The following is a 14754-nucleotide window of genomic DNA, read 5'->3' as shown; positions in this document are numbered from 1 at the left end:
GTATTAAAGCGAATTAAAAACAATTATACAGTCTTGAATTTAATTTTTGATTTTTGCCAAGAATTTGTCGTTAAATATTGTTGCCAAATCTGTAGTTTGGAAAAAAGGGCACAACCTTGAATAAAAAACGAATATATGTTTAGGAAAATATATATTAGGAAAAAACCAGTAAGATATAGGCACAAATCGTAAAAACAAAGAAAATTAGCAGGTTTAACTCGATCAGCTGCTTAAAAAGTATCGGACAAATTTTATGTTGATACCCTTTGCTCCTGGCAAAATACATTGTCCATGAAACAGGTGTATGATAGTCATCAGATTACTTCGAAATCGTGCTTCAGGTACTTCCCCAATTAAAAACAAACTACATAGGACTTGAAATTCAATAAATTATTTATTTTTTTCTGTCACGAAAGAGTGTTTTGCGATACTACTATTGCGTAATACTACACTAGAAATAAGTTGGTATAGTACTAGGATGACAATTTGAGTAGTAAAATAATATAAGCATGATGCCGATAATATATAAGGCAATTATGGCAGTTGAAAGATATATGGGAATAAACAGGACGCAGGCGAAAATGTTTTGCAATAGGCAGAACGTAAGGTAAAATACATATTTACACTTGGTTGATGCATCCTTAACGGGGGTAAAAATAAATAAGTACACTATGCCAAAGCAAAGGCAGTACAGGTAGTTACAAATCCGCGATTCGGTGATCATTGGAAAGTCCACCAAAAACACGACAGAACCACACAAGCAAGCGTGCATCGCACAGATGATCAGTGTTTCCACAGGAAAAATACTGGCCACGTATGCAATGCAAAGCGTTCTCGAAACTACAAAATAAAATCAAATAACTAAATACTTGGCGTGCTGGGATCCACTACTACTAACCGGTAAGACAGAGCAGGAACAGAAACTGGACGAATCGCCCCTTTGCCGCAATATCATGTTTGTCAAGTTGGGCCAAGCGACTGGAGTGATTGTACGCCTGGATGCACCACGCAATGTTTCCGAAGTAGAAGACGAAGACAATCAGGCGATAGTCTGGAGAAATAAATAGGAAATATAGTTTTAGTTGGCTATCATTTAAATGCCTAGGTACATCGGAACTTGTCGTCATAAAAAAATTTCTGGCAATCTGCAAGATTGTCATAACTAAAATAAGGTTATTGGTATTGCAACATTTTCCTTCCATTTCTATACAGTTTTACGGTCGTTAATGTGAAGGTTGTCCTTATACAAATTTAAATGTTTAATGTTGTAAAGATACTAAGTGTTATGTATAAAACTATTGGTTTGACTCCGGAGTCAATCCGATTTTTTGATTTGATACATGAAACCAATTATTTAGTATTTTGTGCATGTTACATGTAAACTCCTTTATCGATCGTAGCACTATGACGAGCTGTAGTATTTTCTGCGGTGCGGATTCCAAGAATGAGTCAAAAAGCCGGACGAAGCCAACATTGCACTCTTCCGTTATAAGTATTTGATAATATCTAAAAATAAAAGATCTCATTAAAATGATTGTTTTTTCATTTGATAGGATCAGAAATTTCTCCTTCACTGGATTACAATCTTCTAGCGAAATACATTGATCAAGGGTAACAACTAAAGCCGATGTTTGGATATACAAGGCTGACAAGATCAGGTGAATTGCATTCACATACCTCATCTCCTCCTGTTTATCATTCCGTTTTTTTGCATCGGTGTATTTTAGCGCGTAATTCAGAGCGTAGACGTCGCGGAAAAGATACGAGATCGCGGCGTTTGAGTAGACGCCTCTGTCCAGGATGCGCTTTTGGCCCGAGGGAGCGGCCCTTAAACTGAAAATAGTCCATATTTCCTCTTAGGCCGATTGAGCTGCCGCCGATTTCTTACGTGTGTATGTATATAGCCGATGTGACTGCCATGGGCACCAATATCGAGCCCACTGTCCACGCACAGTATCCGTACGAATCTTCCATCCAAAAATGGTAGGCTAGGCCCCAGTTGATAAAGATGGAAACGAACCTCCATAGAATGGAAACACCTGTTAGCACCAAGCTTAATATGGAGATCGACTCCATAGTGAGGTCCCCCACTTCCGTCCTTTGTTCGGGGGCCATATCGTCATTAAAACTGCCCCCCTCCCCCTCAAAACTATTAAATCGCACGTCGCAACATCTTTTAATTGGTCAACTTGAACCAGGCTCACACGTAGATTCACGTAGTAAAATCTACATTATCTTGTTCGTTTGAACCAGCACCTTTATTCAATATCATCGAAAGCAAACAAAACAACGATAGTTTAATCGTTTCTGTTGATAAATATCGATCTATAAATATTTAGGGTATTCGCTAAACGATTAAGAAAGAGATTCTCCTCTTTTGCTGCACCCGCCTAATTGTATTAATACTCCTTTTTTATGAATAGGTTTACCATAGGAAACTAGTGATAGGTAAAAGTGAAATGAAGCAGAATTTCAGTCGATTTTGCTAGATATATTGACCTATTAGTTGGTATCACCACTAGCACAACTGTTTAATGATATGGCGGGTAAAATTTGACTGACCAACAACAACAGTTCCTTACCCTCCGCAGTTATTGAGTTATCTCAATATGGACGAGGTAATTGCGTTAAATAATCGATAGCTAACTCGAGGCTCTGTGTAGAGTACTTAACAAGATAATATCTATCTTATCGATGTCGCATCTAAACAGTGTCTGTGCTATCGATATTGTCATCGCTGTTTCTACACCTCTAGCCGACGGGAGGGATGGAATATAACTGTAGTCATAATTAAATTAATTTTTCCAATCGCTTTAATGAATTTTTTGTAATCACGATTTCCCAAACCAAATGATTTTGTTATGGTTGCTTAAACGAGAGATATCGTTTTAGTGCAAAACTCATTCGTCGGGAGTTGACCTTTACGAAGACAAGGGAAAAAAATAAACAGGAAAAACTCAAGATGAGCAGGACATTTTTGGCACATGCAATCGGCGCAGTATCGCTAATTCTCTTCTGTAATATTGGCATACGCGCCCAGCTGGAATTAGACCAAATCCAGACCCAACTTCCAGATCAGCTTAGCAAGTCGAACTTTAGCCTTAACGATGCCAAGGAATTAATCCGTAACAAATGCATCGAGGTGGCCGGCAAAGAGGCGGGTGGATTGGCGTATGATGAGATTGAATCCGGATTTATGGTCCTCGGTGAATGCCTAAACGGCATAGTCAACTATACGGTAATAAAGCAGGAAATCGAGGAGGCCAGCCCAAAAGGCGAGCTCGATGTGGTGTTCAATAAATACTGCATCAGGCGGTCCCTTGCCGTGGAATGCGTCAATGAGTTCTCGTCGAAGGTCGTGCCCTGCATGGTCGAGGAGGAACGGGAGGGCCAGGATATGATTAAGCGAATCATCCAGAGCCTGCTTAACTTCGTGTGTCACAAAGACGGCGACCAGATAGCCCTCTTCATCTCCGAGAGGGGTCCCGAGTGCATTGAGTCGCAGAAGGACAATATTCAACAGTGCGTGAACAGCACGTTTTCGGAGTATCTGAACTTCTCGGATCTGGAAGACAATCGGATCAAGTCGATCCCCAAGCTAACCGTAGGCCAAAAGCAGTGCGACGAAATGCTGACCCTCCAATCCTGCGTGGTCAGCCGACTGGAGCAGTGCGCGGACATTACTCCGGCCAATCTCGTCGAGTCCATGTTCAACTTTATCAGGAACCAAACAATGTGCCGCGACAACCAAAAATCTCCACTGGTCGCTGAAGCTAGCGGAAGCCGAGGGTCCCAACAAATGCCTCTAAACGTTTTTTATTATTTCTGTTTTTATTTGCTTATTTTGCGATTTGTTTTTCAAAAATCTCCTTAGCTTTAAGATGCATAATTTGTTCTCGAAGAGCAAGCCCTATATCTAAACTTTCTTTAATACTTTAGCTTTCCAACCCAAAGCGATTAATCAAAAAGTAAGGCTTTTGCTAATTATGTATCTGTGGAACCGGTGTCCATGATTCAACAGCTTTATCTTGATGCGCGTGTGAAAGTACCATTTGATTTTTTTTTGAGGGCAACTGATGGTAATCTCACTATTTCCTGGTGAGTAGGGTAAAGGGTCTGGCTAGAAGAAATACTCTACACTATGTATTAATAGTTTTATAAATGAATATACGTATCATTGTTGTAAAAATAAAGTGATAGATTTGAAAATAAAAATATTCTTGTTAATAATATTATTGACTGTCAGGGAGGCTGTAAATGAAACAAGCGTCTATCACTGTTGAGTTGATATTTCAAACTGATTTTATTTCTTAAAATCCTAGCTTAGGTAGCTAACATGAGAATTGAAAATCCTTATCTCTAGACCCGGGAAACCTTCGATCGCACTTATCTTTAAACATGTGGTGACCACTCCAAGCGTTCTAGGTACCTATTTGCAGGACATCTGCAGGCCAGACGCAACAATTTGGTGTAGTTACAATTTTATTGCCTAAACATAGACAGGCTCTTATCTCTCTGATATGTGTGTTCTTTCTGAACAAATATGTATTATTGACCATTCTAAGTTAACACCAACAAGAATTAAACAGCTGTTTGTCTGAAGAAAAGTTTAAGTTTTATAGCTTGCCTGAATATTTACCGCTCCGTGAAAAGATACACGGAGCGATAATTAAAGTTTAAAAAAATCATTCTAAGCCATATCTTAATACGGCCTAAAACGCGAAAACGTTAGGTGACATTTTCTTCATTATGTTGAAAAAAATAATATGCACCATTTTTATCTTGTGCCATGGTAAACGTGTCAATAATATATAGAAATAGAAATAATCGTGTCCACATTAAGCTAACTCTATATCTCGAGTTATGAAAAGCTGTTCTTTTCTAGTTTTGATTCGAAAGGTAAGCAATTGTTGTTCCTCGAAAGCCATATTTTGCCTGCCATTTTGAGTTTAGCTTGAAATAGTGGGTCTTCTTTACTGCGTCTTTGATTTGTCGACTTAACTTAACCACAGGAAATATATACATACGCATTTTAATTTTCAAAATCACAGCAAAAATTACATATATATTTATTTCCATACATTTTTGTTGTCCCAAACCGAGGTTATGTTATCATCAACCCTTGTATAAAATATTTAGCGATTTTTTTTAATTTGTTTTTCAGACGTTTTTCCCAACGACGATTCAAACATTTTACAACACTATAAATTATAGTCAAGAGTGGCCTAGTACACTTAATTTCAATAAAGAATTAATTGTAATTCAAAATACAAGTGTTGTTAGATAAAGAGAGATTAAGATCATTTATTTTATGGAAGGTCAAAGATCGATTGCAATTTGTATATTTAAAGTTACATATGTCACAGAACACCATTCAACATCCACTATCCATAAGGTTTTGCCAAAAAAGTCTCAGTTAGTCTTTGAATACAGAATAGTTTTAAGATTATATTTAAAAAGCTATTATAAGCTTTGAGCCATTATCCTATTTAAACAAATAAATAGTTTGAAAGAGTTAAAATAATCAGCTAAAAAATTTCCAACTGTTCCACTGGGAGTGCTATGTGGAATTTGGGTTTGGTGTTCTTCCTTAAAAATACAGCTTGCCAAATCGAATCAGCTGGCCACATGAGCTTGCTAGACGATGCTTAAGCCTAGATCATAGTACTATAAGAGAGAGCGAGAGCCAAACAGCTGGTCAATACTTTTCGTCGCCTGCAAGAACTTAGAGCTGATTTGACCTTTAAAAGCTCTTTTCTGCAAATAATTTGTTTGAATTTTAACTGTTTTTTAACACACCAAGCTGATTGATAGTATGTTTAATCTGCATAGAGAACTAAAGCTGGAAAAAAAGTTAAAGTTTAGTTTTTTTGAAATTCAGAGCCACCTTGATCTTTTTTGATTTCTTCTCGATGTTTGACCTATCGCTTAACTATCGACAGCCACTATCACTACAAACATCAAAAAATATGATAAAATTACATTTTTTTAAACTTTACAAATGTAAAAGCTTTTTGAACTTTTCCTAACTATACATTTTTTTCGGCTTAATAAAGGTTTTAAATTATAGCCCTTGCAATTAAAAATTATAATATTTTATATTTGATAGCCTTACTGTTGTTTACCCTGATTTTGTTAGTTTTCATTTGCAACAGAAAGAACAGCCTTTGTCCTACATCCAAACGCCCAAACTTGAGTTTGCTAACATCACGCAGACCTTCATGGTTGCGTTAACTTAGCAAATGATCGAAAATTCGTATGGTTAACTCGGCTATAAATGGGGTATTATTATAGTTTTATAAAAGGCTACTTAATTAAAAAATTTACTTGGCTACATTCATTTAAATACAAAGAAAAAGTAGATGATTCAAAATATTATTTGTAGGAAAACAATACAGTAAATTAAAAGTCTTGATCACTGCTAATGGTGACCGCAGATATTGTCCTTGTTCTGTTATATAAAATTAATTGTTTTTGTGAATTCATGTGCCTTTTTTTATTGTAAAGCACAAAAAACACGTAGCTTATTTCTAATAAATGATCGCAAGTTGCGGGCAGTAATAAATTGTGCCACAGTTCCGTTGGGGAAGGAACGGACCGAAAAGTGCGTTTGTAGCTGCCCCAAAGTGATGTAACAGCTCGCGATGGGTGGAATCGAAACCCCATCCATCGTGTATGTAGTATCATACACGCGGTCATACACGATGGTCTCTTTCGGTGCAACTCTGATTCGCCACTTTCGGTATAACTCGGCAGCGGCATTTCACATCGCAGAGTCCGCCATTTTAACTAAAAAATCTATAACCCTAGCTTCGTCAGCGTGCAGTGCGAATAGGGGTCAGTTGCAATTTGGATTTCAGATTGTTCGCGATTATTCGAAAGCGTCGAAGATGAGTACTTTACCTAAGGTATTTTTCGATATGACCGCCGATGGCGAGCCCCTCGGTAGGATTATAATGGAGGTAAGTTAATTAATTTTAAATGCAAAAGTACGTTTTTTTTTTGTGAAGATTATTGGAAAATTTGTGCAGAAAGTGGAGATAGTCAAGAACACGTGATTTTTAAATTGCTTATTTTTCGGCCACTTAACGCTGTAATTCATGAAAATGCTTATGCCGCAAGTGCTGTGTACATACATACATTCTTTTTTTAATCTGTGCTTGACAGGGATAAATATACTGCAAAAATTGGCCTTTTAAATAGCCTCACATATACATGTGTACAAAAGAGCCTAGAATTGCCTTATTTTCCATATTTGTACTCTCATGGCTGAGTAATTGCATGACGATGCACTCTCCGGTATACTTAGAACTTTAATCGCTTGGACAACCGCTTAAAAATTAATCTTTGTGGAGTGGAATTTTTTTTAAATTTAATTGACGTGTCGGCAAACGTTTGCGGGTGTGGTGCAATTTTTACCGGTATTTATATGTATATGGGTATTCAGCACATACATTTTCCTGGTGTATGCGTGCAGCCCATACTCACGCAGATCAATACAGATACCATAACCTCTAAGCGGTCACTCATGTATGTACAGTGTACACACAGAGATATTGGGGTGTGAATGCGCGAGTTCTGTAAACCCGTTTGAAAAATGAACTCAGTATTAATTTCGTTGATGATGTAATTTTCATTTGTCTATTAAATTAATGTTTGTATTGCATTAAATTTTATTTTTAGTAGCCGAGCCAAGTCATTGCCCGAATCGTAAAGAAACCCACATGTCTAAAACTTTCCAATAGGATACTCTTAAATAGAGTGGACAATAAAATCCAATTACTTATATTATCTAACTAAACGGGTTACAAGGGTTCGCAAAAGAATATTTTTTAGTTAATTTATTATGTCAAAACATACCTCCAAAAATTTAAATTACTTAAAACTTTTTTTTGTAAGTTTACCTTATAGGTAATGTTTAAAATTTTTAAAAACATGTTTAAATTTGTTAAATCATTGTTTTAACATACTGATACAATTTTATTTTATACTTATCGATATATAGACTTAAATCTAGAAATGTATATATATTGTTTAGGTACATATATGTATATATATATAAATTTATTTTTCATATAAGTGGTAAGGGTTTTGGGGGTTTTCTTAAGATTTAACATACTTTAAGGAGAGCACGAAAGTTTCTAAAAAAAAAAAGGGGATTTAAGGGTGTAAACAGCCAAGTTCCGAAATATCTGACCCAAAGTATTCTAGTTTTCATGGTAAGCTTAAAATAGGTTTTAAACTGTAAACTTAAATATGTTTTGTCAGTTTTAGTCTACCACCATAAAAGTGGAAAGTTATATTCCACAGGTTCAAACAGTTGAATATTTAAAATTTAAAGAGACCAACGATTTGTCATTTCCTGTTATACTAATCAAGATTTCTGTGCATTCGATTGTCCTTTCCAGCTGCGCTCCGACGTCGTGCCTAAGACCGCCGAGAACTTCCGCGCCTTGTGCACCGGCGAAAAGGGATTCGGCTACAAGGGCTCCATTTTCCACCGCGTCATCCCCAACTTCATGTGCCAGGGCGGCGACTTCACCAACCACAACGGCACTGGCGGCAAGTCCATCTACGGCAACAAGTTCCCCGACGAGAACTTCCAGCTGAAGCACACTGGCTCCGGAATCCTGTCGATGGCCAACGCTGGCGCCAACACGAACGGATCCCAGTTCTTCGTTTGCACTGTGAAGACCGCTTGGTTGGACAACAAGCACGTCGTCTTCGGCGAGGTCATCGAGGGCCTGGATGTGGTCAAGAAGATCGAATCTTACGGATCGCAGTCCGGCAAGACCTCCAAGAAGATCATGGTTGCTAACAGTGGTTCTCTTTAAGAATGCAAACAAAGCAAGATTACAAGAAGAAAAATCTGTTAAGACGAAAACCATTTGCATTTTCTCCAAACATTTTTTTTACCAATTACTGTAATATTACGAAATACAATACAACATATTTTCAATAGACATGTTTAAATATTCCCATTGGTGTTTTGGCCAGTAAATTGTATATGGGGGCCAAAATTCAATTCAAATATAGCCTCGTTATGTCAGTCCAGTGAGTTTTAAAATTACATGCGTGAGAACATTGTCTAAATTTTCAATGTTGCTTTCAATCGAATAGTGAAGTTCTTAGATCAGGCTATGTATGTAAATGGTTGAAACCTGTAACTTTCACATTTCTATTGAAAACAGACGACGAGACACATGCGCATTAATGAGGTGTTTAGCAAAATGTTTGATGTTTAATATTGGCAGACAAAACTAACGCTATATATACCAACGTTCTACGATATGTAACGGAACCGGAATTGTATTTTCGTCTTAATAAAAGTCAATAAACAGCACCCAACTACCAATCAGTGTGTTGTCATTATTTGGCTTGATAAACAAATTTATTGGAAAAATATTTCGGAGCTACTTAAGGTGGCGTAAAGCAGATTGTATTCATGTTCATAGGCATTCACATGTCGTTCGGTTATCGCCACGGTCTGTAAGAGCTTCTCGTCCAGCTGCTCCGTCGCAGTCTGCTGGCGTGTCAGGATGTCGCGGACCTTGGAGCGCTCTTCGTTCAGGTGCTGGGTGGTGGTTTGACTCCAGCCCAGCTCATAGAACTCCAACTGCTGGTTCAGCAAGTTTAGAATGTAGACCAGGCCGATGGCGAAGCCATCCTCGAACAGCGAGATCTTGGACTGGTCCTTCTTGTGGATCTTCAGTTTCTGCTTGACCCTGTAGTCAATGTAGTTCATTATGAGCGCAGGTGTGATGAGGTAGAAGGTTTTTAGGTGGTGGTTATGGGGGTTGCATAAGAAAGGCTGGAAACCTTGTAAGAGGAGCTAAAACAAATATTAATGAGAAGTTGTATTTTCGACCAGGTCATATCACTCACTCACCCTAAAGTAATTTGTGCTGTCAGAATAGCATTCCTTCATGTGGCCTAAGCTCTTTTCGTACTCCTTAATGGAGCCCTCTGTGACCTCATGCACTTTGGAGCCTCCGGAACTGAAGTTGCTGTCGAGCCTGGTCTTATATGAACGACTCCTAAAGTTCGCATTCTTGCTTCCTGCCTGCAGGAGGCGCACATAGCCCACGGCATTGCCTAATTTTGAAAGCATAATTATTTGTCGATAAAATCATAATATAATAATAAAAAATAAAATCAAATTTAATTTATATTTTTATAATGTATGATTTAAGAGCTTTAAAACCGGGATTTTATGCAGACAGATAGACAAGCTGACAACTGGTCAATTTTGAATCGAGTATCGGATTGGGGAGATTCTATATTTTATTTTACGTACCGACTTGGGTAATAACTTTTCTGAATAGGTCCATATAGGTCTCGCCGTTGCCAGAACAACCGAGTTTTCTGATCTTTTTAAGAAAGCTATCAGCGCGTTCATAAGGATACGATTGGTATTCTTTGCTGTGCTTGTGCTCTGAGTGAAATCGCAGCTCTTTGAGTAGTCGCGATTTTATCTGCTCGTCGTGCAGAAAAGTGGAAAAGGTGTAGAATTTCTGACGCAGGAACTGGTAAATAAAGTTGACAGTGGTGTTGATAATGCCGGTACCGTGCGTTTGCACCGAGTTGGCCACGTGCCGTGTGCCGATGATGTCCAGGTGCTTGCTCTTGCTGTGCGTCTCCACAAACAACTGTAGGTTCATATTGTAGGCATAGGAGGAGGCAAACGTGTGGATGTTGCGCATGATCTGGAGCACGTCTATACCCTGCCGATTAAATAAGAATGGATTAATGAGTAAATGGTACAATTGGGGAGTTTGGCTGATTACTTGGTCAATTATCTGTTTGGGCAGGTGATCATCCATTGGCCGCAGCTTCAACACCTTGTTGGCCAAATGACGCATCTTTTCGTACGACTTCCAGTCGTGCGGGGCGATTGTCGTAAGGTTGTAGAACGTTGCAGTGAAATAATTCTCTAGGTGATCTAAAAGAAACGTCAGATGTCAATTTCATTGCCCGAAAGCCATCGAAAGAAATGTGGCTCTTTAAAACAAGATGTTTTGCAATTTCGAACCAGGTGTATAAAAAGACGGTGTATAATTTTGCAAATATGTAAGTCTTTACCTCATTTTCGAGGTAACGATGTAGAATATTTTTTATAAAGAATTCGTTGAAAAGTATGTAAATGGTAGATGATAGCGTTCCCAACCCTACAATGATTACAAGCCAAGTCGATTTAACAGGCAGGTTCTAGCTATAACGCCCACAAATCGTGAAATTCGATTCGGTAGAGTAATGTTTATGTGCGGAATATAATTATTTGATAAATATTTATCAACACAGATAATTTGCTTGCGGCGCAAAGTAGCGCAATCTGTTAAGGGCATAATTATATTGAAATTAGACAATATTGTGTCACAGTCTTCTTTTCAAAAATCAAAAGTTAAAACTTTGAAAAATCGACATAGCTTCATTGTTTTTTAGCAAATACGCATAAAAATCAAAAATATAAAATATTTAATTTTTATCAAAAATAACCTTGGGAACTTGTTCTTAAACGCAGTTTTATTTTTTATCTGATTGTTCTGGGGTGAGTTCTGATATACCTTTAGGTATTGTTTAAAGAGGTATTGTTATATTGAAATTTCATTAATAAACTAACAATATCTGTAACGCCAAAGAAATATCTTAAATAGTTGCTTATTTTTAATCCAATCAACCTGCAATAAACCGTTCATCAATAATAAGGAGAAAATTAATTAAAAAAAAAACAATTTTGGAAAGATGTATACTCAAATATATTAACAAGATAAAATAAAATACACTCGAGGTTGTATTAGATCGAACAAATCTAAGTAAGCTCTTACCTCTTATAATATTGTAGTCACCACCATTTTCAGTAGACCCCGCATTAATGCAGAGGCGATAGTCTAAAGCACTTTGCTGGAATGGTTGGTCTTGATTCTGGAACAGGTGCGAAAGGGCCTCAACCCGCAGATAAAACTCTAAGTGGTTGCATAAAAACTTAATAATTAAATCGTTGGCCGACTGCTTGGGGCACCTTGATCCCCTAAATATAGCCATGCTCTTGTCCAGATTATGGCTTACTGACACAATGCTCTGCAGATGGAAGGTTGAAATAGAAGTCTAATTGTTTTAAGTAGGTTTTACCTGTAGGGAGAACGGATTACGCTGCATCTCGGTGTACTCCTTCTGCACCAAAGTGTTTATAAACCAGTAATTGTATATCAGACTCGACGAGTCGGACAAGTCCAGTTGCCCCCTGATATCGCGCATAAGGTTGCTGATATTATTAGCTCTAAGTATAATCGACCTGATCAGCTTCTGGTTGTCGGCAGGAAGAATACGATTATCGAGGAACTCGCCGAGAGCCAGATTTATAAAAGTTAGTCGGTTTTTGCTCGGAAAGCCAATAATGGACTTCTCAACCAGCTTCATTGTTGACAAGAAATTCATCTTGCGCTGCAGCAATTTGAGATCGACAATTTTCTTTTTTGTGGTGTGCAGTAAGTGCAGGACCTTCTGTTTCTGCCACTGTATCAGCGAGCTGATAAAACGCACGAAATTGATTTGGTTTGACTCAAAGGTATTCTGAAGAATCTTTAGGTACTGTAGCAATCGAGAGATCACGAACCAGTCGAATTTGGTCATGGGCGTCATGAGAGCCGCGTGGCGGTTGATCAGGGAGACCGCCAAGACAGTGACTTGGTTGGCATAAGACTGCCCAGTGAGAATCAGGTGAGAAAAGGTCTTTAGATGCCCGAAGACTCCAGCATCAAACACTCTCTGCATTCTAATCGACCACAGCGAGATCTGTGTGCCCAGCTGACGGCAACTCTTCTGGTCGCTGAGCTTGAATTTCTCCAGGACTGTGCTATGGATTTTCGGACCATGGGTATCTTGGGTTCGGGCTGGTGACTTCATCAGAGTTTTGGCATGTTGCGAAAGGAATGACGAAGGTGACCAGAACACACTTCGGTTGATGGACACCTGTTTATGCCTGGCCACCAAGTCGACAACACTTCTGACTAATTTTCCTTCCATTTGGATGCCAAACTCATGCACCACCGCAACGAAGGCAGTCAAGCGAATTATGTGCTTCGGATCTTCGTAGTTTCTATATTCGTTGCTCTGACTCACATCAATATCAAGAAGCTGTTTGCGAATGTAGGCATTGGAATGCTGGGTGATGTAGTTTACAACGTTCAGGCTCAATTGCTTTTTTAACTCCATCAGGCTATCTAGAAGAATCTATTCAAGAAAGTACATTAAGTCGGATGATATTCTCGTTTTGAAGTTTTCCATACCCGAAAGAAGTCGTTTGTGATGACATTCTCAATGTCAACTAGGGACACACTGAGGCCATTGAGCTCCATGCTGGTGAATCGGTCAGAGGATAGTCCACTGTTGTTGGACAACGTAACTAGCCACTTCTTGTAGAGAGACCACATGGCGGAAATCTTTGATTGGTTCGCTAGTTCATTAAAAACGACAACATGCTCCAATAATTCAGCCATAACATCAAAGACAGCCTATTGATTTAATCGGAACCGATTCAAATTTTCAACTCTTTTAAATTTCGAACTATTTTACTTACGAATATATGGACTTCATTAACGTCCACTGGTACACAGACCGATGCGGCTATTTGCCTCCACAGATTTTGGAGTATCACAATCATGCGTTTGAGCAAAAAGTAAACCTGACAGAAGAAATCCATGGAGTTACTCATCGAAACCAAGGCTCCTTCTAAAACGGCGCCCTCAAATGATTGGAACTGTGACGAATCATCCAGCCGAAAATCGGTAAACTGAAACGCCAACTGAAACCTCTTTGCTTTCCGGGACAAGTTTCTGCACTGGTTGCATAGATTCGCTAAGGTCGTCAGAGGTTTATTCGCCACAAGCTCCGATTCCTCAAAGTTCTTATCCGAAACGATGGAGTCGTTGCCTACAAAGTTTACCTCTATTACGGGAGCCATATATATACATGACGAGGGCTCTACAAAATCAGAATTTGGCACCTCATTCCTTAACAATTTTAATTTCCCATCGTGCTCTGACATAAACGACCCGTAATCCTTCAGGATATCCTCGGCAAACATAGCTATTGCAGGAGAGGTTCGGGTCAAGTTAAACACCAATTGTTTTCATTTGAAGTCCCATACGTACACATAGAGCTTTGCTCGTCCTTCATGTTTACCAATTTAAATTATGTTATTGTTTTGATTTTCTCATGAGTAATATAGGGATGGCACGTTTTGAGTGGGTGGCTCCTACTTCGATACCGATATTTTTGAAGCAAATTAAGCAACAAGTCGTAACCCTGAAGCCTATTCACACTGGCACGTTTCTGCAACAGCGACTAAATTCCGCAAAATAGTTATTTGAGCTGTGAGGCAAAACGCCAAGTCCGAAGTTTCATTGTTTTGCGTTTTTATCCATTTTACTGGTGGGAAAACTAATTTTTTTTTGCTGTGGGAGGACCGAATTTAAAAGGAACATTTCATCCAGCACAAAAATACTGATACTTATCGATATTTCATTCGTTTTAGAAGCGCCATCTTTTTGATCTTTGGCGCCCTCTTTAAATAACTAAATATTTTGTTCGATTATAATAAAATTTGTATTTGAACTTTAAGTTTGAGTGGCAACAACTGATTGGTTCGCTTTAAATTCGCAGCGTTAATATCATTGAAATAATCATATACAAAAATGCTACTCTTTAATACCATTTTAATTTCAAACAAAAAAAGAGATATATATTAATTGAATG

At 38.3% G+C, this 14754-nt stretch overlaps 4 protein-coding genes across 5 annotated transcripts; 2 read left to right on the top strand and 2 right to left on the bottom strand.

The window, feature by feature from the left end:
- Nucleotides 1-375: 375 nt before the first annotated feature.
- LOC108039664 (XK-related protein 6) lies at nucleotides 376-2325 on the bottom strand. The gene is made up of 5 exons (XM_017116738.2): nucleotides 1889-2325; nucleotides 1678-1833; nucleotides 1376-1506; nucleotides 899-1051; nucleotides 376-840 (listed from the first exon to the last, which is right to left on the bottom strand). Exons 1-5 carry the CDS (start codon nucleotides 2113-2115, stop codon nucleotides 452-454), a joined length of 1056 nt encoding a protein of 351 aa, XP_016972227.2. The 5' UTR covers nucleotides 2116-2325; the 3' UTR covers nucleotides 376-451.
- Nucleotides 2326-2722: 397 nt separating this feature from the next.
- Nucleotides 2723-4230, top strand: LOC108039665 (27 kDa glycoprotein). Its single transcript, XM_017116740.2, has one exon. It carries the CDS (start codon nucleotides 2963-2965, stop codon nucleotides 3872-3874), a length of 912 nt encoding a protein of 303 aa, XP_016972229.1. The 5' UTR covers nucleotides 2723-2962; the 3' UTR covers nucleotides 3875-4230.
- Nucleotides 4231-6681: 2451 nt separating this feature from the next.
- Nucleotides 6682-9355, top strand: LOC108039659 (peptidyl-prolyl cis-trans isomerase). The gene is made up of 2 exons (XM_017116730.2): nucleotides 6682-6962; nucleotides 8409-9355. The coding sequence occupies exons 1-2, from the start codon at nucleotides 6705-6707 to the stop codon at nucleotides 8832-8834; spliced, it is 684 nt and encodes a 227-aa protein (XP_016972219.1). The 5' UTR covers nucleotides 6682-6704; the 3' UTR covers nucleotides 8835-9355.
- A 17-nt stretch (nucleotides 9356-9372) lies between these two features.
- Nucleotides 9373-14238, bottom strand: LOC108039660 (WASH complex subunit 4). 2 transcript variants are annotated; one of them, XM_017116731.2, is made up of 9 exons: nucleotides 14151-14238; nucleotides 13577-14085; nucleotides 13287-13511; nucleotides 12130-13230; nucleotides 11826-12078; nucleotides 10788-10942; nucleotides 10298-10724; nucleotides 9890-10095; nucleotides 9373-9832 (listed from the first exon to the last, which is right to left on the bottom strand). In XM_017116731.2, exons 1-9 carry the CDS (start codon nucleotides 14173-14175, stop codon nucleotides 9392-9394), a joined length of 3342 nt encoding a protein of 1113 aa, XP_016972220.2. In that variant the 5' UTR covers nucleotides 14176-14238; the 3' UTR covers nucleotides 9373-9391. The 2 variants fall into 2 exon arrangements, with proteins under 2 accessions (XP_016972220.2, XP_016972221.2); XM_017116732.2 differs by having other exon boundaries at nucleotides 9675-9832; nucleotides 9886-10095.
- Nucleotides 14239-14754: the final 516 nt, after the last annotated feature.

Source organism: Drosophila rhopaloa, unplaced genomic scaffold, assembly GCF_018152115.1.
Source record: "Drosophila rhopaloa isolate 14029-0021.01 unplaced genomic scaffold, ASM1815211v1 contig_3, whole genome shotgun sequence".
NCBI classification, from domain to species: Eukaryota; Metazoa; Arthropoda; class Insecta; order Diptera; family Drosophilidae; genus Drosophila; species Drosophila rhopaloa.
This window is presented reverse-complemented; position numbering and strand designations above follow the sequence as displayed.